The sequence below is a fragment of the Oryctolagus cuniculus genome, chromosome 12, assembly GCF_051225735.1.
Source record: "Oryctolagus cuniculus isolate XC-2025 breed Fujian yellow rabbit chromosome 12, ASM5122573v1, whole genome shotgun sequence".
Lineage (NCBI taxonomy): Eukaryota > Metazoa > Chordata > Mammalia > Lagomorpha > Leporidae > Oryctolagus > Oryctolagus cuniculus.
In genome coordinates, this window is record NC_142878.1 from 15,499,655 (window position 1) to 15,522,983 (window position 23,329).

Below are 23,329 nucleotides of genomic sequence, written 5' to 3' on the forward strand. Positions count from 1 at the left end.
CTGAAAGTCGCATTTAGAAGAAAGGAAACAACTTTTTGATCTTTGTAAATTAAGAGGGAATTTGGAAAGACAGCCTTGTATGTCCATATGTGTGCATGTGTGCCTCTGTCATGGAAACAGTAATATGTGATGGATTCTAGTTTCCTTGGAAACAGCATGGCCACAGCACATTGTGTATTCATAGTAAGAGTCAGATCTATTTAGAAACATAAGTATGGTACTAAGTATATTTTCCAGTAAGAAATTCAAGATAATTTGGCCTGTGGGAAGCCTGGCTATATTCACAAATTCTGAGTTTTTCAGACCAGTTCTATTTATGCTTTGCCGAAAAGAAGGGAGCCATTTACATTCATTTCACATGCCTCCACTCATTCATGAACATCCGTGGACATATTCTGGGCCAATGCTGTGCCTGTGGACCCAAGCAATACTCCAAGGAGCTACTGTGTTCCCTATGAGGGGGCAGACTAAAATGGTAGGAAGGGCACAATTAAGAAGCAAGGAGATCTTCTCTCCCCATGCTTGAGAAATAAGCAGGTTTCACAAATTTAAAAAAAAGAAAAGAAAAAAAACACATAGGAACAAACCCAATATGCAAATAGGTAGAAACACATTTTTTAGGATTTGATGGGATAAAAGAGGTGGAAGGATACATTTAAAGAAACACAGCAATTCCAATGTTTTTTCATTAAAATATTACTTTACATTTGCAATAGAAACTGCTTTTGTTAAAAGTAAAGTGGAATGCATCTAATGACAAAGGCACTAGCAATTTGAAAGATGTTACTGTGTGCTGAACTGGAGGATAAGGACCTAGTCTATGTTCCTTTGGAATGTGCAGCCCAATGACTTCCAGATATGGTGTGTTCTCCAAGGCCCATCCCTGAATTTTTAGACACACCCAGGAAGGGACAGGGCAAGAGTAGAACTACCATGGCATCTGAACACAGCTCCGCTGCTGCCTTTCTTACTGTGTTTGTACTTAGAGTTTCCCCAGCGGACGATGGCTAGTTTGAGGCTGGATGAGTGAGGGGTCTGCTTAAGCCAGTGCACAGAATGACAGCAGACTCAATCACTAAAATGGTAATTTTACAGTCAAAGGAATATGGAAACATTTGAGAAAAATGCTTCTTTTTATAAAGTTTGGGTCTCCATACTACAGAGCTTCGTTCATTCTGGATCTACAAATTCGTTCTTTTTGTAAGGAAACAGAAAACACTGTTTTTTCCAGCATCTGCACTAATGTTGGTTTTGTAAGAAATAGTGATTTGCACAAGGAAATATTTCAGACTATGATCAGTAAGTCTGCACAACTCCTGTTCAAAGGCCATGAAAATACGCCCAGTAACTGAGCCACTGTAGGAGAGGGACAAGATACTTGGGATCTTACCCTGTTGCTTTCACTTTGGGAACGGTCATTTTTTGCCTTGGCTGTCTTTTCTGCAAGTTTCTTCTGCCTTTGAGGGCCTCTTCCAAAGAAAATGTAGTTGACAAAGGCGTACTCCAGAAGGGCCAGGAACACAAAGACGAAGCAGCCCATAAGGTACATGTCAATGGCTTTGACGTAGGGGATTTTGGGCAGAGTCTCCCGAAGGTGTGTGTTGATGGTTGTCATTGTCAGCACAGTTGTGATCCCTGGGAAAGAAAGGGAGCGGTGAGTGGCAGCAGCTGCGTGGCTCTTGCCTTCCTTTTTCACGTTCCTCTTATAATTTCCAAAACAGCTTGAAACACTCAGACATGAGGGATTGAGTGTGCAGTGTGCCACACACAGTAAGCTGGCACCTCTGCTCTAGGGAAGTGAATTGTTTGGGGGTGTGGCTTCTTACCACACTGGGCCAATATTGACAGTAGAGGAAGAGATATGCAAGGGAACAAAGAAGAATGTGCTTTTTATGTAGAGTGGAAGAAATGAAAACAAATCCAGAATTCAACAAAGAACCAAGTGTTGGGGTGAGAAACCTCGGAAGAACAAGAATGAATTTGAAGTTCTCCAAGGGTAGGGAGAAAAGGCTAAGGGCGTGTGCTCAGTGAAACCACTCCTCAGAAGAAAGTAATTCTTTCTACAGTGCTTATGGAAAGTGAGAGGAATAAGGCATTTTTTGTTTTGTTTTTGCTTTTTTTTTAATTACTAAGGATGAGATCAAGTCCTGCCTTAAAAAGAAATAGTTGAGTGAAGCTCTTGAAGGCAGTTATCTGACAAAGAAATTTCCCTGCTTCACTGAGACAAACTGTACATAATCTAGAAAAACCACTCAGGAAATGTTTGTTCTAGTCAAAGGTTAATGATCTTTTCACATCATAGAATCTCATCAGGTCTGGGACAACTGATCAAATCCTTCTGTTATCTCATTTAATTCTGTACATATTATTGTATGAATGATTGCACTGTCTTCTTCAGTTTAAGACTAAACTGAGTCTTTATAACCAAGGAAGAACCATCTTTTGTGATTCTCCGTCTAACATAGCAACAGTTCTCGCTATACAAAAGTTCCAAACGGGATAATCTGAGGCCACTGAGACCAGGGGACATAATGGTTAGCAACTTGACCAGAATTTCTTGAACTGAATTAAGCCACATCTGCAAGAAAAGGCATGTATCCCTCACTTCCTGATGGGACAGTAACTACTCTAGTTGCCATGCTCATGTATAGATTATTATTTTGAAATTTAAACAAGTTACAAAGCTTGTAACAAAGTAACAAGCTGCAAAGGGTCAACTCTTTCTACTTGGGCAACTGAAGTTAATATGATTATTAATTTGTCTTCCAAGACAGACTAGACAGAATAGCTTTCTTTGCATTGTTATGTCAGACCTTCCCCAAAATGAAACTTTCAAAGGAAAAGCTGAACCATAATCTTTCACCTCCAGTAATCCAAAAAAATGAATGGAAGAACTAAGGCCAGGAGGTGGTGTAAGTCTGACAAGTCATCACTCTCAGGATACAGGCTCTGCGACAGAGCTCAGGCAACTCTAAGCATATCCCTTATCCACATCTCCAGTGGATGGTGTGGACTTGCTAAGCATCTTAGTCTGATTCTCTCTGGATTCCCTTCCCATCCTCAGAGACGTACATCCTCACGCTCAGTGTCCCATGGATGCACCTCGAGACTTCAGAACTCAGCTCACCAGGGGTGAGCTGCAGAGCAAGGAAGGCAGCTTACTCTTCCGCAACACATGCTCTCCCTTCTCTGATCTCTGATCTGCTCCTAATAGCAGAGAAGGGAATTGAAGAACCAAGAAACTGTTTTTATGTATCACTACAAACTGTGATTGCTTATGGAGTATATGGAAGTCTAAGACGTCAGAATACTTTTAGCATTCTTCTCTAACACCACATTCATGTGCACCTGGGAACTTTTTCAAATTTGAAAATGCAATAGGATAATTGCAGTTTACAAATAAATGTGCAAACAAATAAATGTGCAAACATCATGCAAATGCTACAAAGTCGTTCCTTCTCATCATTATTCAAAAATTTTGTAATGTTGCTGCTATTACTTATTTTTCACCTTTCAAAATCGATTTGGGAAGCCTGAATGCTTTGCTCTCTAGCTGTTGCTCTGTTTCTCCAGCTGACTGTTTGGAATGGACATGTCTACACAAGCCTCAGTAGATGTTCCCAGGAAACAGGATGGAAAAACAAAAGGAAGGGATGATGAGCACAACTCACAGGTGCTCAACCTAGTCTAGAAGGTCCTGAGGACATGCGTGAGGACTCTGGCTCCAGGCCTACCACACAGGATAACGGAGTCCCTTAACAATAGGCCTTTTCAGTGAGGGCTTGCTGTGGTTTGGATATGGTTTGAGGTATCGCCCCAAAGTTTCATGTGCTTGAAGCTTGGCAGCCAGTGTGGTGATGTGAACAGTGGTAGATGCTTTAAGAGATGGACCTGATGGAGGTCACTGGGGATGCTGCATTTGGAAAAATTTAAGCCAGATTTTGTGGAACCATCATGAGTTCTGGTAAGAGGGTTGTTATAGAAAGGCAAGAGCTCCTCCCTGCTCCCTGGCTTTCTGTCTTACATTGTAATTTTAATATCTCTCTCTCCTTCTCTCTCCTCTCCACTCCTCTCCTCTCCTCCCTTCTCCTCTCCTCTCCTCTCCTCTCCTCTCCTCTCCTCTCCTCTCCTCTCCTCTCCTTCTCTCTCCTCTCCTCTCCTCTCCTCTCCTCTCCTCTCCACTCCTCTCCTCCCTTCTCCTCTCCTCTCCTCTCCTCTCCTCTCCTCTCCTCTCCTCTCCTCTCCTCTCCTCTCCTCTCCTCTCTTCTCTCTCTCTCCCTCGCTCCCTCCCTCTCTCTCTCTCTTTCTCTCCCATTCCCACATACACTCCCACCATAGTGCTATCTACTATGAGGCACCAAGGAGGCCCTCGTCAGTGCTAAGCAGATGTCAGTATCATGTTGTTGAACCATCACAACCATGAGACAAATAAGCTTCTTTTCTTTATATACTACTCAGCCTCAGGTATTGTTTTTTACAACAATGGCAAACAGACTGATACAATGTTCCAGCTTTCCAGTTTGGGTTCACATGAGCTTTCAGCTTAAAAAGCCAATGCATTTACTGTCATTTTGCCTCATATATAGGAGACTATGGACAGTAGTGCATTGTGATGGCCCATAGACAAGACAGTAGAGCCACATGGCTTGTGACCAAATCCCATCTCAGGTGTGGTGAGTCCTCAAGCCATCTACAGCTCATAGGAATTCTAAATGCAATGTCTAAACAGCACTGGTGATGGTGATGTGCCAATAAGTAGTTTACTGGTATTGTTAAAACTGACAACATCAAATAATCATATTACCATCATCATTTCATAAAAGTAATTCCTCAGTAGCCTCTAGGTTTCCTGGCTTGAACTGAACTTTTGCTCTCTATGCTGACAGCATCCAACTACAGTAGAGAAGATGGCCACATGGTGGTAGCTTTCACCTTTTTTGTATAGTCACCAGCTAGTATGTCTTTTTACTAATTGTTAGCCTCAACTTATTTCTCAATTAGATTATATCAGTGAAATACCGCATTTGAAAAATTGCATTTATAAACATGACTTTGCAATAAAAATTCTTATTTGCACCAGGGGTGGGGAAGTTTTTTCCTGCCAAGGGCCTTTTGGGTATTTATAACATCATTCATAGGCTATGCAAACTTTCTAACCTAAAAGCTAGCCTGCTATAGACTTACTGAATTTCATGTTCTGCCTATGGTTGCCTTGGCAGGGCCACAACACATGATTTCATCAGCCTAATGTGGCCTGTGGGCCAGATGTTACCCTACTCCTGAATCAAAATATTTTCCTTTTCTTCCTTCTGATCTAAATTATATTAGGACATATTTCTATTTTTAAGATTATTGATACTGTTATTCACTGATCACTGAATTACAGGATTTTGAGAAAGATCACCTTCTGTCCTCAGTCAACCCTGGAGTACCCAATGTCCGAGTGAGACTATTCCTTGGAGGATGTGGCTACGTGTCCCTCTGTCTTGCAGACACTGTGCCTTTCTGGCCTCTTTAAGAGACCAGGTGTATTTATTGCAGTGCAGCCTTTGGGAAGAACACAAACAGCACTCTCAGTGTTTCAGAGATTTGATACCAGAGAAGAGGCCTGCAGATGGGCTGGTATAGGGGTATTTCTCCAGGCAAAGCCCTCCAAACCATGGCCATATCCTTGTACAGAACCACAGAGCACGGGAGCAGCATACATGTTCTGAGGGATCCCTCAACAACAATAATTTAAAATTGTATCTACTTTATTCTTCTAATCTGTGGCTTTTACAACATAGTAGATCAAATTGCTCTTCCATAGAGTATGTCTAACACTTTAGGAATTATAGTAATCTGCTCTTCTCCAAGACTCCCAGTGGATGCCTGGAACTGTAGAGACTATTGAATTCTATTTTTTTCTATACCAGTACATACATCCTTGGATAATGTTTAGTTTATAAATTAGGTATTGTAAAATATTAACAACAATAAAAATAGAAGCATTATAACAACAAGCTATAATAAAAGATATTGAAAAATTAAGATTTTTTTTTATTTCTGCAATTTTTCATGTACTTGCCAGAAGTGATACTATGGATCAGGGGACTATTGTACCTGTAGCAGTTAAGTGAGAAGATCGTGGAGTTAGACTAAATGGATTGAAATGTTTTTCTGACACTTTGTACCATTAACCTAGTTCTGCTGAACCTCATTTCCGCGCTCTGCAGAATGGGAGCAGGGACACTGCCTATTCTTCCATGGGTATTCTGCAGAATAAATAGCTCTATTCATGGCCCTGCCAGGGAATGGGACATCTCAGCAGCTGATAGGTTTCAGCCTTTATTATTATTGTTGTTATTGTGATGATGATGTTGCCAAGTGTTCCTGACCCAGCAGCACGCTGTTTTTAACCTGCTGGAGTTTACCGTGACATTTCTTAACACCTGCAGACACAGACTCAGACACAAGCTTTTTAAAGGCAGGAGGGTCAGAGAAAAGAGTGCACTGCTGCCCAGTCCAAGAGCTGGACCTGTGGGACTACTGTGTCCAGACCCCACAGTTCCTAAAGCCACAGTTGCCTTTCAGCCCTCCGGCCTCAGGTTCACCTGCTAAATATCTACACACTTTGCCTCTCACACCTGCCTCCCAGACATCCCAACCCACCAGAGCCATTCCAGCAAAGCCACAGGGGGCAGAGTTTGGTTTAAAATAATAAAGCTGTTTCTTTGTTATTGAGAGAAAGTGGATTATACTGTCATACACTGCAAAGAGATTGGCTTGAATATAACCCACTTCAGATACACTTAATTTCATGTTGTGGAAAACAATCATTTCAAAATTTAAAAACTAAAAAATTTCTTTTTTTTTATTAACTGAAAAATGTGGATATTCACATTTTCAGTGCATCTTACCTCTTTTGATGTCATATAATTGTGTTATTTTGGTACTCTCATTCTAATTATCACAATAACGACCAATTCTCTGATGAACTCTCATTGAGCAGCTCATGAAGTTTGAGCTTCAGGTTTCCACTTTTACAGCCCCTTCCAGGCCTGGGAAAGGGTCCCAATAATTTTGTATTTGTATATTTTATATTCCTTTTATTAGAGGAGAGTATTGAAAATTGTGTAATGGGATATTTTCGCAAATTTTGGATTTATTCCTCCAAATTCATCATATCTCCACATTTTACAGGTGAAAAAAAGAGAGAACAACTTAAGAGTAATCTAGTACCATTTCACAAAAAAAAGAAAAATGCACATGAAGACTGAGATTACATGGCAACCTTGGCAGTCTACGGAGAAATCCTACAGCCTTATTTAGAGAATTTTGCTTACCATACCCATTAGAAATGCAAAACAAAGTGCAGAGTTCTTCACAGAGTTCTTTTTTGCTTCACCGAATACCTTCAGTATACTTATCTGGTTTGTTTCAAGTCACAGTTACGTGTATTCCCCGAGAAGAAATCTAATCTTGAACACAATTGTGCAAGTAACATATTTGTGGGTTTAACTCAACATAGCTTAAAAAAATATTAGTTAACTTAAAGACCTGGGAAAGTTGGTATATAGAAAGAGGAAGACGGCGCCGCGGCTCACTAGGCTAATCCTCCGCCTTGTGGCGCCGGCACACCGGGTTCTAGTCCCGGTTGGGGCGCCGGATTCTGTCCCGGTTGCCCCTCTTCCAGGCCAGCTCTCTGCTGTGGCCACGGAGTGCAGTGGAGGATGGCCCAGGTGCTTGGGCCCTGCACCCCATGGGAGACCAGGAGAAGCACCTGGCTCCTGGCTCCTGCCATCGGATCAGCGCGGTGCGCCGGCCGCAGCGCGCCGGCCGCGGCGGCCATTGGAGGGTGAACCAAGGCAAAAGGAAGACCTTTCTGTCTGTCTCTCTCTCTGACTGTCCACTCTGCCTGTCAAAAAAAAAAAAAAAAAAAAAAAAAAAGAGGAAGAAATCAGGAGTTAGCTGGAACCTAGAATTCTTATGTTTTTCTGTAACCTTTGTTATCAGTAAACGTGTTGATAATTATTTTCCATCAATTTTTTAAAAATCTATTGTTGACAATTACATTTGCAGCAATTAAACTCAACTTTGACCCAAGAAAAGAGGGACTAAAGATTTCTCATCAGCTCTGCAATTACCTAAAATGATTATTTTGTCCATACATTTTCATAATAATTAGCTGAGAAGTAAACAAGCTTTCTGAAAACATAGGCCTTCCCTTAGTACACAAAAATATTAAAAATAATATTGGAACCTATAATATACATTGTACATGAGCTGGTAATCCAGTTGTCAAATAACCAGTGGCCAGGAAAGATTACTAGAACTCTTGGGAATCACTCAGAATCTAATTGCATATTTTAATGCTCATTAAATTGTGTAATTCCAATTACATGCTGCAATATTTGACTATTTTTCTGACTTAAAAAAGAAGAATGCACAATTAATCAAGTCTTCTTTCTGGGCCATGGAATAATTTTGAACAGGAGATGTTAATCCTTGCTTCAAAATTAGTGTCAAAATAGTTTTATTATGCAAATATTCTGCAAGCATATTTTCCCTTTCGTGGGCATGGAAATTCACATTGGAGCCTTATAATTAAATTAACACATCAAGGGAATCGTGCATGAAATTAATGTTTCAAGATAAAAAGTGACTGCATGGGCAAGACTGGTGTCAGGATGTCAAAAATTACTGTTGAACTCTAACCTTTAAAGCCCCTTAACACTGTAATGATATGGTTACTTTACATTTTGGAGATCACTCAAAAATAGCACATACCGAGGGCAACTCTAGCAGCAGATGCATCATAATTGATCCAGAAAGATACCCACGAGAGAATCGTAATCAGTATAGAGGGCATGTAAGTCTGTAGAATGAAATATCCAATGTTTCTCTTCAACCGAAAACTCAGTGAGAGTCGTGGATAGGCACCTGGGATAAACAAGACAAGGAATACAATGAAGAAAACATGGCAAACAAAAGGGTTTGCTTTGACTTCCATGGGCCAACAACATGCATTTGAAAAGGCCGTGGACCACAACCATGCAATTTGCTTCTGTCTGACTAATGATATTTACAGAAGAATTCAGAAGGTAGCATAGTTCACCAAGTACTTGGGTCCCTGCACTCGCATGGGAGACCGGGAGGAAGTACCCGGCTCCTGGCTTCAGATCTGCGCAGTGCCGGCCGTAGCAGCCATTAGGGGAGTGAACCAACGGAAGGAAGACCTTTCTCTCTGTCTCTCTCTCACTGTCTATAACTCTCTCTCTCTCTCTCTCTCTCTCACTGTCTAACTCTGCCTGGCCCCCCAAAAAAAAAAAAAATGCATTCACTACTTTGAAGGTTAGCAATTTTTGCAGTGCATGTAATGAGGAGAAAGCATAGAATGATTTTCATTAGAGAAACAGTTAAGTTTATGTTCTAGTATCATCAATGGAATATAGCTTCCACTCATGCAGAGTTGATGACACCTCCATTGTTTCATGTGATATTGTTCCTCAGGATAACCATCAAGATGGGTCAGACCCTGATCCTAAGTCTTGCCCTCTCCTGGTCCCTAGCCCTCTGCTCCATCTGCCCACTCTGGAAGCAAAACATTGACACCCAATGTCATCCCATACTCAAAATCTATGGCTCACTGCCTCCAATAAATGTCAACATATGCACATGGGAATTTTAGTGTCTCCAAATTTTACCAAATTATTTAATTTTCCAACATATATTTACATTAAGCATACTGTTTACTCATAAAAGGGGTTCTCACTGTCTCAAAAAAATGTGCATATTTCCTGCTTCTGTTAATTCATACCCATTGTCCTTATGAAATGTCTTCCCTTAGCTATACTTTCAGGCTCTGGGCAAGAGCCACAGTAAACAAGAACCCTCTCTTCTTTCTTCTTCCAATATAAACAATCACCTTCTTGAGTTATTTTCTTTCTTATCAAGAATATGATTATTAATATTTCCAACAGCATCTTCCAAAGTTGTACAGTCCCTAGGACAGTTTGTGAAATAACGTATTTTTATATACTACACTCTCTAGGTAAATGTTTAAACCATCCCAGATTATGGATTGTTATGTCTACATACTGTCTAGTGAAAACAGAAGTCTTTAACATATTTGTGTGACCCTTTAGTTGAGATAAAACATTAAACCTTTAATATCTATTGAATCTGAGTTTCAAATCCCATGGAAATCTCAGTATCTTCACTTTAAATAATTAGTAAGTTCTTATCACTTATCATTTGCTTCTTCCTCATTCAGGAATACTCCACTGTATACATTATACTTGGAACAGTCTTTGTATCAGTCAGTCTGGGTTGGATTATGCTACTGTAACAAATAGCCCTCAAATCTCAGTAGTTTACAACAAAGATTTATTTTTCTCTCTTGACTATATATGTACTTAGCTACTTCTATTTTCAGCACTGCTGGATATTGTGGAACAAATGCCACATAAACTGCCATCATATTTCACAGGGCAGACCAAATCTTAGTGCCAACCCTTCTGCTATCAGAGTGGGATGTTTAGTTCTTCCCAGGGAACAGCATTCTGAATGACAATTTAATGTACCATGTGCAATGCTTTGGATATGGCTGAGTGTGTCCCCAAAGTCTCAAGTGCCAGAAACTCGATCCCTAGTGTGGTTGTGTTGAAAGGCGGTAGGACCTTTAAGTGAGGCCTCCTAGAAGATAACTGGGTCATTGAGGGCACCACACCCAGAAGAGGTTTATGTACTTCTAATGGGTTGATGGTTAACTCCTATAAGAGCAAGTTCAAAACCCTGGAATCTCGCTGGCTTCCTGTCTTGCCATATGATCTCTTCTGCACCCATTCATGTCATTATAATGTCATTTGCCATGAGGCCCTTAAGAGAGGTTAAAATGGGGGTTCACCAAGTTTTGCACTTTCAACATCCAAAACTGTGAGCTAAATAAACCTCTTTTTGCTATAAAGTACTCGCCTCCAGCATTTTGTTGTAGCAACATAAAATGAACAAATTCACCATATTCCACAACTTCCCATGTACTTTCTAGAGCGTATCTTCAGAAAAACTGTTCCCAGTTGAAACCAATATTGACACCCACACAATGAAGTGTGCCTAACACTATGATGGAATGCTTGCCCCTGCAATGTGGTGGGGGAGGGGAGAGAGAGGGGAACAGTGACATGACTGCTCTTAGAAGATCACTGGAGACCTAGAAGAAGAGGATACAACTCTGATTTCAAAAATACTTGAATCCTTGGAAATTCACCACGATACTCATTGACATAGAATTTAGAATTAATAAAATACACTTTGTGGGTGGGTGGGGGGTCAGCACTGATGGTGTAGTGAGTAAGCTTCCGATTGCAGCGCTGGCATCTCATATGGGTGCCAGCTCTAGTCCCAGCTGCTCTCCTTCTGATCCAGCTCTCTGCTAATGGAGGGGGAAAGTATCAGAAGATGGCCCAGAGTGCATGGGCCCCTGAACCCACATGGGAGAACCAGAAGTTCTTGGCTCCTGGCTTCAGATCTGCCCAGCTCCGGTGGTTGTGTCCATTTGGCGAATGAACCAGTGGATGGAAGATAAGCCTCTCTCTTTCTCTTTCTCTAACTCTGCCTTTTAAATAAATAAATATTTAAAAAAGAAAAGAAAATACACATTTTCATATGTGTTTGGCATAGCAAATGCATTCTATTTGGTAAAAGTAAAATGCCACTTCAAAGTAACGAAATTTTCAGGCATTCAGCAAATGCCCCATTGTATCACAGTCCTCAAGGTGCACACGGTGAGTGGAATAAGCAACAAAGATAAATACAAGAATGAGCCAATCCATGTTAGAGAGGGAGTCATACAGAACTGTCCCAAGTCAAATAGTGTTTGTGGTACCCTAGAGATAGAAAAAAATTCCTGGGAATCTGATTTAGTGTTTTAGGGGTAGTTTCATGTATCTGAACTGAGATACTCCTGGGTGAACAAAATTCCTTTGGGCAGGAAAAAGGAGAACTTTCAAGGGAAAGCACCCAACAGAACCAAATGAGGAAATACCTCTCCAGATGTCATGAGACAAAAATTTCAGACTTTAGAAAATATAGAATCATCTGATCCAAAACCTATTCTTCTAAGCCAAGACTTTGGTCATTTGAAGTGCATATTAAAGAGTGCCTGAAAGTCTTTCTGTAGCTCTGTTGGATACATTCCTTACACTGTCAGGATGGAATGCAATGATAAATGCTGTATCCATGGGAAAACTCCCAAGTTATCATAGCTCGTGGCCAATCATATAAGGTTCAGAAGCCATGAGTCAGCTGAACTAACATGTACCCTTCAATTCAGCAACAGAAGCTTTAAAATTACAACAGACACACACAGAAGCCCTCACGCCTCTGTGGCCGTGCAGATGTGATCAGTTCCCCAAGTAGATGCTGAGCCAACAAAAAGAGGCACAGTCCCTGAACACAAGTGCACCGTTCCAATTCAGAGCTTCCTTGGCAAATCTAGCTGGTGAACATGCTGATCTCAACCCTTTTTCCCTCGATGCATTAAAAGTTATGCCAAAAACAAGGCCTTGGGTCTCTAATCCAGCCTAAATTCATATCATTCTCCAGGCATTAATATTTTTGAAGAAGTAATTAAAATATGGATACAGAATTTCATGCCAATTTTGCAGAGCAAGAGCCACTCCAAAGTATCTGTAAAATAGCAAGCTGATAGGTTAGCAACCACAGCAAATCTGCACCACACTGGCCACTGTGGGGTTGTCCCACCATTGCCGAAGAAGCTCTCATTTATTGCCACTTCTGAGTCCTTTATCATGGTATCTTATCCATTTATGATATCCCTTTTACTTATGACAAAGCTTAAACCAGAAATAATGTTACCAATTTTCTCATCCTCATTACTGGTAATCTTCTTATATGCTGAAAATAGAAACCCATGAAGAATAAAGGAAATATATGAAATAAAGCATGAGTAGAGCTAGAAAAAATATGAATCAGGCAATGGTCTCCTTCCAACCTCCACAGTAAAACCAGAGTATGGAGCCACATGAGAAAGCAAAGAACACATGTGTTTGAAAACTCCATGCTCAACAAAAATTTGCTATGTTCCTTTTGGAGAATCTGAGTACTCTCTCAGAACCTCTGTTTCCTCAAGTGTAAAATCAGGAAAAGAATGCAATGAGTAACAAAAGAAAAAAAAGATAAATTATAATTCATCAAATTTTAAAACTATTGTGTTGCAAAGAAACTGAAAAGACAACTCACAGAATGAAAGAAAATATTTGCAAGTCATATGTCCAATTAGGAACTAAAGTATATCAAGTATCTAAAGTATATCAAGAATACTTAGAAAACAAGAAAGCCACTGTAAATAGAAGACAGATGAATGGACGAGCACAAAAAATGCTCAGCTCCATTAGTTATTAAGGGAATGCAAATCAAAATCACAGTAAGGTACCACCGCATGGGGTGAGAGTTTGTCCTACCAATTAAAATGTTTGGGACACCTGTATCTCATACTGGAGTTCCTGGGCTGCATTCCCAGATGCACTCCCACTTCCAGCCTCCTGCCTATGTGCACCTTAGGAGGCAGCAGGTGAAAGATCAGGTGGTTGGGTCCCTGCTACCCTTGTAGGAGACCTGAACTGAGTTCCTCATTTGCGGCTTCAGTCTGGCCCAGCCCATGGCCATTGCAGATACTTAGTGAACAAATAGGGATGATACTGTTCTCTCTCTCTTTCACAAATAAGTATTTTTTTTTTAAAACAAAATGTGAATTCATAACTACTAAAATGGCTATAATCAAAAAGACAAAAAACAAAACAAGTGTTTGCTCAGCAGTTAAGATGCCACTTGGGAGACCCTCATCCGGTAAATGAGTGCCTGAGGTCAAGTCTCAAATATACTCCTGTTTAATGCTTCTTGTTAATGCAGAACCCTGGGAGACAGAGGTGTTGGCTCAATTAGTTGGATCCCTGCTACCCACATGGAATACCTGGATTGAGTTCCTGACTCCTGGCTTCAGCCTAGTACAGCTGTAGCCCCCATAGGCATTTGAGGAGTTAACCAGCAAATGGGAACTGTGTGTGTGTGTGTGTGTGTCCATGTGTGCGTGTGTTTGTGTGTACATGCTTCTCTATTTCTCAATCAATCAATTAATCAATGCTTTTAAAAGGTAAGAAAATTTGTTGGTAATGATGTAGAGAAATTATAACCCTCATATCTTGCTGCTGTGGTGTAAATGGTTCCCTTACTTTAGAAAAACTATCTGACGATTCTTAAAATGGTTAACAAGAGTTATTGTATGACACAGCAAATCTACATGAATTTGTTTCCTAAGAGAAATGAAAAGAATTCCATACTAGATTGCGTAACCAAATATTCACAGGAGGTTAAAAAGTGAAAACAACCCACATGGTTTAACAAATTATGAAAAATAGAATTAACAAATTTTTTTTGGTGCAAAACTTTTTGAAATCTGGGCACAGTTTTTTATAATATGCATTTTCCATGGGCTTTTGAAGATCTTTCATACTAATGCAAGGAATTATTAATTGACAAGAAAAAGAATGAAGTACTGACATAAGCCATGAGAAAATATTCTAATTGAAAGAATCTCATCACAAAGGACCACATATGGGATGATTCCATTTATAGGAAATGCAAGTACTGACAAATCCAGAGAAACAGGGAATAGATTTGTGAGGGCAGTGGGAGGAAGGTTAGGAAAATGGCAAATTGTTATTAATGGAGACGGGGTGAAGAAAATATACTAAAACTGATTGAGGCCATGATTATACAGCTCTGTGAATACACTAAATGCCACTGAATTGCACATTTTAAATGGGTGAATTATATACTATGTGAGTCATATCAATAAATCCATTATAAAGAAAAATACTACATGTATAAATACTTTTACTAGGAATTAGATGACGTAATTCACATCAACTACAAAATATACTGTCTGGCCCAACAAAAACACGATAAATGTAGGTCTGTCCCTCCAACATGGGTAGCTTCTGTGGTCAGAATTCTGTAATCACAGAGATATCACTGTGGTGCATATTTGAAATTTTTTTCCTGGAAGACTTAAAGGAAATTTCAAAAGACAAAGGTTCGCAAGAATTATTTCTGTAAAGGAGCTGTAGGGTAATGAACCTCTGACGAAATCTTGCTTCTGTAGTGAGAAGTGTCTCATGCCTCAATCCTTCGAGGAAAGTGTTTTACCTCAAGACACAGAAGCTCCTCTTTAGCACTGGGAGCGAGAATGTTCTGGTCTCACCAGTTTGGACTTAGGAATTAGGGAGGTATCTCTCCAGGAGGCACAGCGGAAACATTTGCAAGGATTCTTCTAACCAAAATCAGTGGGGCAAACAAAATCACGGCTTTTAATGTTAACTTAAATTATAAACAAGACATATATATGGTAACGCTTTCTTTGAACACTGGGTATACCATAGTCTCTATGCCTAATATAAATGCCATTTACTGACCCAGTAGACAGTGATTTAACCACATGCTTACCTTTAATAAAAACTTAAGATTTACCAGGGCTCATAAATGGACTCTTGAAAAGAATTTTAAGTTCACATCAACAGTGAAACATGTGGACCTTTAAAAATTCGTAATTTGATCACTATATTCTTAAATCTTATATACAAAATACATGAAATTTAATCCCTTATATAAGTTTAAAAATTTTTTAAATTCATGATTTATCATAATCATTAATGAATAAGACAATATTTTGAAATTTACTTTTGGATACTAGAAAATTCACGTATATTAACTAAAATGTTTTATCATTGTTCATTTTGGAACTTTTCTTTTTCTTTTTTTAGCCTTGGATGAAGTATTTTTTGAAAAAAGTCAGAATATGTCACTATGCAAAAGTACCAAAGCAAAAAAGAAGGGAAATAAACAGCTGATAATTAAGAAGGATATTAATTAATCTGTTCTCCAGGTGTCTTGAAAAAAATCTCAAATTTTTTAACTCAAAGGAAACTAAATAGTTATGAGTAAATTTCTAAATTTGCAAAAACTGTACATCCAAAATTTTTCTGGTGAGCATGACACATATTAAGAATTAATACAAAAGCTGAAATCCCAAATCGCAAATGGATGACCTGTGTGTTCACAGTGATGTTTTAATGGGCTCTTTGTTAGCTTGATGTATTTGTTCAAATAAATTTAATTTAGTGCTTTTAAACTGACCTGCCATTCGAATGCTTGCTCATATTTTTACAGCTTGCTGCTATTAAAATCAAATTAATTCTTCTGAGTCTGAGCTTTCAAAAACTTTCTCAATAGCACAGTATTTTTGATAAACGTTTCATTTACATAATGTTATCACAAAAATACATAATTGACTTTTATTTTCTGAAATTTTATGATAAAATATTTTGTAAATTTTCTTTTCTACTGTTATGTAATAACAGCCCAAACTAAATACATATTATATATTGAATCAACTCTAAACCTTTCTGGAAAAATAACAAGGGGTGAGAAGTAAACCGTGGTATTTAGGTACTATGGAATAGGTGACCCAAGCACTGGAACTAATTAGAAAAAAATTAATAAAATTCAAATACATTTTCTTGAAGGCACTGGGGAGAAGATGATGAACAGTAAAAATCTGTAGCAACATATGTGAGAAAAAGGAAACAGAGGTAGCAGTCCATGTTCCAGGGAGCTGTAGGCTTTGGGAGAGAGATAACGAGCTAAGCTGAACTCTGGAAAAAAACTGGAGAGCAATAGGCAAGAAGGGAGCCCAGCATACAGCTTTACACCTGGGCTGGCTACACTGGTACAAAGAATTCTGGGTAAGGTATGAAGATAAGTCACGTATGCACAAAGACTGAAATTGAATTCAGAATTACCTGGATCCCAGAAAGCAGATGAAGCCCAGATCTTTTCTGATAAACAAGTCAGATGAGATTTTCCAGAATGAAGCAAAAGGAGAAAATAAAATGAAAGATACAGAAAGGAGGGAGGCATGTATAGACCACATAGTGTGATGATGGAACATATGCGTAATTGGGATTCTGGGCGAAGAGGAGAAAGAACGGAGCAAAAGCAGTATTTGAAGAGAGAATGGCTGACAGTGCTCAAAAATGGCTGAAAGGACTCCAGACAAAGATTCAGGATGAACCATGAAACCCCAAAATAACTACTGAGAGAATTTCAATCCAAGAGATCACAATAATGTCAGTGGAAATCAAAGAAAAAATGAACTTATCTAGAGGAGGAAGAAATAAAGGTTCCTTTCAAAATAGCACCAATTAGACCTACAAGTGTCTTTTTAGCAAAAACAATGGAAGTCAGAGACAAAGAATATCTTCCAGTGGAGAAGATAAAGCATTCCTTTATCCAGATTTCCATCCCCAACAAATACCTTCATCCTGCAAAGCTAAATGATATAATGGTAAAAATAGATTAAGAAAAGCTGTTAAGAAATTTGTTGCCAGGATACATTAAAAAAAATATTTAGGCAGAAGAAAAAAATTAGATAGAATAAAAACATTTGCAGGGAGAAACCTGGAAATAAGTAAAGGATGAGTAATAAAGAATTATATAACTATATCTAAACATTGGTTTCATTTAACAACATTAATACTGTGTGAGGTTTAAAGTATAGGTAGGAGCCGGCGCTGTGGCATGGTGGGTAAAGCCAACACCTGCAGTGCTGGCATCCCATATGGGTGCCAGTTCTAATCCTGGCTGCTCCAATTCCGATCCAGCTCTCTGCTATGGCTTGGGAAAGCAGAATAAGATGGCCCAAGTCCTTGGATCCGTGCACCCCTGTGGGAGACCTGGAAGAAACTCCTGGCTCCTGGCTTTGGAGCAGTGCAGCTCCGGCCAATGCAGCCAATTGCAGAGTGAACCAGAAGATGGAAGACCTTTCTCTGCCTCTCCTTCTCTCTGTGTGTGTAACTCTGACTTTCAAATAAATAAATAAATCTTTAAAAAAATAAAGTGTATGTAAATTAGGTAATAAGTCAGAAAGAAGAGATATGGAGTCAAAAAACACTGAGGTTTATTTAAGAAGTGGTAGAAAAGTATGATCACAGATAAATTATTAGAAGTAATAAGCATGTTAGCAAGGTTGTTCAATGCAGCATCACTGTTTTCTTAGAAATCCAAAAGAAACAGGAAATTAATGTTTGAACTATTTTACCAGTTATAGCAATAGAAAACATAAAACATCTAGGAAAATTCACAAAGAAAGATTTCTACACACAAAACTATAAATGGTTTTGGGAAAAATTAAAGAAGCCTAAGTAGAGAAATAAAACATATGCAGTTTGAGAGAATTAGGGTGATGTCATTTTTCACTAAATTAATTAATATAGTCCTAATAAAAAGCAAGAACCCCAAAATGGTAATTAATAATCTAATCATGAAATGTATATGGAAATGAAAAGGTAAAGAATTACTAATTCAATCCTAAATAAAAGGAAAGAGTGGGAAGGATCTATACAACTTAAAGTTACAGTAGATAATACAGTGATTACTGTGATGTAAAGGTTGAAAAAGTCAGTCAATGACACAAAATAAAAAATCCAAAAGCATACCCATATGCACATAATCTATTTATGACAAAGGTGTTGCCTGCAGAGCAATGGTGCTCAGGAAATAACCAATCCATGATGCACACCATTCACAAAAAGTAAACTCTAGATGGACTGTACTTCCAAATGTAAAAAAGTATATATATATTTAAAAACTTTATGTATTTACTTATTTCACTTGAAAGAAAGAGTTGAGGAGAGAGTTCTTCCATCTACTAGTTTACTAACCACACAGATGCCCACAACAGCCATGGCTAGACCAGACCAAAGGTGAGAGCCTAGAACTCAATCCATGCTTCCCAGGTGGGTAGCAGGGATGTAAGTGCTTGAGTCATCCCTGCTGCCTCCCAGATGTACATTAGTAGAAAGCCGAGTCAGAAGTGGAAGAGTCAGGACTAGAACCGGCACTCCTATATGGGATTCAGGTGTTCCGAGTGGTATCTTAACATGTCATAAAACATGTCCCAAAAGAGTATTTTTTGTAACACAGGTAACCTCTAATAACATATATAACTTATAATAACCTATATAACCTATAATAATCTTGTTTCTAGAACGTAGAAATAACTCAATGAGCAGTAAGAAACTGATAGATAATTCATAAAGATTCTTGCACAGGCAATTCATAGAAGAGGATGTCCAAACAGATCATTGTGAATGGTGTTCAACTCACTTGTAACCAGAGAAACAATAGTTAAAACAGTAAGTGTTCACCCAACATCCACCAGAAGACGTCTGTCAGAGACTGACAAGGGAACTCTCAGTCACTACTGATATGAGTCAAATGGGAACAGCATTTTGGAAAAGCATTTTGGAAACAATTGGTATATCCAATTAAATCTGAGCATTCACAATTCCATTTTAATATACAGTCATACCTCTATATCCATGGAGAATTCAATCAATCATAGGTGAAAAATGTATTCAATGGTGGTTGCATTTGTACTAGATATATATAAGATTTTTTTTCTTGTCATTATTCTCTGAGCAATACACTATAACAACTATTTACACAGCATTTACATTGCACTAGGTATTGCAAGTAAACTAGAAATAATTTAAAGTACAAGAGAGGATATGTGTAGGTTATATGCGAATAGGAAGCTTATTTGTGTAGGGGACTTGAATGTCCATGTATTTTGGTGTCCATGAGGTTAGAGGGTCCTGGACCAACCCTTGCATATATCAAGGGACAACTGTATACTCAACATTTATGTGGCATATACTCACACACAAAAAAAGATACAAGAATGTTCATAGTAGAATTACTCATAGATATACATCAGCAGCAGAATGGATAAACAAATTGTGGTATATTTACAAGTAGTTAACAGGGAAAAAAAGAAGAGAGACATGGCTGGATTTCACAAACACCATGCTGAGTTCAGAAGGCAATCAGAAAATAACCCAAACTCTAGTATCCCATTAAGTAAGGTTCAAAACCTGCCAAAATTACTTATGGTATGATAAGTTAAGACAGTGGTTGGCTTTGGGAAGGAGAGCAGGGACAGAATTAGGAAGTGTCACCACAGGGACTTCTGAAATATCAGACCCGAACTTTTGACTGATTATGGATTATTTATTAAAAATACATTTAAAAGTTGAATGCTGTTTAAAAATTATTACAATATTTCCAAAGCTTTTTTAGAAAGTCAGTATCTTTTCAAGTTTATATCAAAATAATTTCATAGACCTAGACTAATCTAAGTTTTCACCACTTAATTAAAAAATACATTTTCAGTATTTCCTGAAATTCACCCATAAAGCCCCATGAGTCCACAAAAGCAGGTTACATTATGTTAGTATATTTAAAAAAAAGACTTATCTATGTATTTATGCAAAAGGAAGAGTGACAGAGACAGAAAGAAGGAGGGAGAGGGGAAGAGAGAGAGAAAGAGAGAGAGAGAGAGAGAGAGAGAGAGAGAGAGAAAGAGAATCTTTCATCCATTGGCTTACTCTCCAAATGGCTGCAACAGCCAGACCTGGGCCAGGCAGAAGCCATGAGCCTGGAACTCCATCCTGGTTTCCCATGGAGATTGTAGGAACCCAAGTACTCAGACCATAATCTGCTGCTTTCCCAGGTAAAGCTGGATTAGAAGTGAAACAGCCAGGACTAGAATTGGTACTTTGATGTGTTAACATCTATTGACTATAGCAAATACATTCTTTATTTAAAGGATTAGCACAAAAATAAAATGTTAAGTAATCTCAAATGAAATACCTTGGCAGGCTGGCTGCCACTTCTCCATCACAGTTTCTCTTTGTTGTTGTGCTTTGCTTTCAATCCCTCTCCCTTCTGTTTCTTGGAAAGCCTATCAATGCATGCTTGCAGGTTCAGCTTAATCCTATAGACTATAGATGCTGAAGAATGATTTAAATAAACGCTGCATAAATATTTTAGCTAAAAAGTCTCAGTCTAGATAATAAAGGAATTTTGGTAATAGATCCAGGATTTTCCAAGAAAACAGTAGATTTAAACAGTGAGTTGCATACAAGGGATTTCATGAAGGGAATTTATTCTTTTCTGCTTGACTTCCCAGGAGAATCTGAAGTTGGTATATTGAGTGTATCCTAAACATGGGTTATGAACAAATACCTTACCTTAAATGTTCTTCACTGAATACCTGTTAAATATAAGCATGAAAGTAATAATTCATGACAGCTGATAAAAAAAAAAAACTGATGCAATGTATGATTCAAAACTTTCCAAAGGAAAAAGATAACTGGAAGAAAAGCTCAAGGAAGATTAGGCAGAGGGTTGATGTGTGAACTGTCCACTGATGAATTTACTAGTTTTTGACAGGAGGAAAAGAGGATGAAAATATCTCAGGTGGCAGAAAAAACAGTTGCAAAAGACTTTGGATAGAATGAAGGAGTGAATGGAAGACAGAAGAAATTAAATGTAACAACAAAACAAAGATCATGTGAGCTAAACTGAAGAGGAAAGGGTGTGTGGGGAGCAACCCGGACTAGACTGAGTTACTGGAATTAAGACTTATTCTATGCATCTGCTCTCCCACAATATGGCGCTGGGAGAGAAGAAAACAGCTTCTACACAGGTGCCTCCAGTTCAGCCAATAAACTGTAGGACTCGCTCCTGATTGGAGGAGAGCAGCGTACTCGGCGTGTGGGCAGCCGAGTTGGGATTGGCGGAGGAGGACTATAAAGGAGGAGAGAGACGGCATGCACCAGGAACATCTAAGGGGAACATCTAAGGGGAACACCTGTGCAGCCCCCGAGAGAGCCAGCCGGCGGTGTGCCGCTCCCCTGCGGAAGTGGGGAATGTGGCCAGGGGGGACTGCCCTTCCACGGAGGTGGAAGGGATAGTAGCCAACCCGGGAAGAACCAGCAGCAAACCCGGGGAGGGCCGAGCAGACGAAAGAACAGCGCAGGGTCCTGTGTCGTTCCTCCACGAAGAGGGGGAGCGACATAATGGTGCCGTGACTCGGATAGGAAACCTAGGAGGGAAGAAGTGGAAAATACCAGAGAGAGAGACTAGCAAACAGCCTAGGGAAAAGCCGGACGAAAAAGGTGCTGGAAGAAGCTATTGAAAGCCTAGGCATAGACTCAGATACGGACTACGGGGGGGAGCTGGGAGAAATCTCTAAGGTCGAAGGCAAAAGTGAAAGCTAGAACAAACAGACTCGGATGCGGACTGTGGGGAGAGGCCAGGAGAAATGAGGGAGGAATATTGTTGGAGGAAAGCTTGGGGAAACATACCGGGTAGAGAAAAATGTTAGGGAAATTGAAGCCGCGGGGGGCAGGCCGAGGCGGAAACGAAAGCCACTTTGGGATTCTCAAGTTAGCCCGGGAATAGGGGGCGAAAAGTTAAAACCAGAAGCGGAAACGTAAGCCTGGTTGGGATCCGTCTGATTAGCCCGGGGAGCAAAGGACGGGAAGCCAAACAGTGGGGCGGAGACGTAAGCTGGGTTGAATTTGCCAGGCTAGCCCGGGGAACTTGGATTGAATGCTAGTGGCGGAGACGCAAGCTACGCTATGTGACTCGCGGAAGCCGCCGCGTGCAGAGAGAGCACGGGGCGTGAATAGATAGGGAACGCGGGGCTGGCGCGAGGCCGTGGTTCAGACGCGAAAGGGCTAGTGAGAGACCGCGGAGTGTGCGCGCGAAGCCGAGCCGCGCAGAGCCGGGAGCCCGCCGGCGGGGCGAGGCGCTGGGAAGCCGCGCGGAGCCGTGAAGCTGCCGCGGGGCGGGAGCCGGGAAGCCGCGGGGATAAGAGAAACAGAAGTTTAGAAGTAAAATGAGAGCGGGAAGCTGCGGGGATAAGAGAAACAGAAGTTTAGAAGTAAAATGAGAGAAATAGGAATGCTGGAAGATAGAAGTAAAATGGGAGAAATAGGAATGCCCGGAGATAGAGAAGTAGAGAAATAGAAAGGCCTCCCCACAACACTGCAATGTGAGAGCTTGGATTCGGTCTGCCTGATTGAGGCGATGAGCACCTGCGGGCGGCTAGCAGCTTATGCGCCGCAGGTCACCGAAGACAGGCACGAATTAACATCAGTAAGGCCTCCCCACAATACAGCAATTAGGAGGCTTGGATTCGGTCTGCCTGATTAAGGCGGTAAGCACCAGCAAGCAGCTCGATCAGAGTATGAGCTGCAGGTCACCGAAGATAGGCACGAACCAACACTAATAAGTCTCCCCCACAATACGGCAATGAGAAAGCTTGGATTCGGTCTGCCTGATTAAGGCGGTAAGCACCAGCAGGCGGCTTGACCAGAGTGTGAGCCGCAGGTCACCGAACACAGGCACGCATCAGCGC

The 23,329-nt window shown here is 40.0% G+C and overlaps 1 protein-coding gene across 2 annotated transcripts in view; it reads right to left on the reverse strand.

The window, feature by feature from the left end:
• The window catches only part of GABRB3 (gamma-aminobutyric acid type A receptor subunit beta3), a 235,457-nt gene that overhangs the window by 15,753 nt on the left and 196,375 nt on the right, over positions 1-23,329 (reverse strand). For both annotated transcript variants that reach the window (XM_089309248.1, XM_008269751.4), the window contains exons 7-8: positions 8,770-8,922; positions 1,391-1,635 (exon numbers count right to left, since the gene is read on the reverse strand). In XM_089309248.1, the coding sequence (XP_089165374.1) occupies positions 1,391-1,635; positions 8,770-8,922 (398 nt within the window). The remainder of the gene's footprint in view (positions 1-1,390; positions 1,636-8,769; positions 8,923-23,329) is intronic.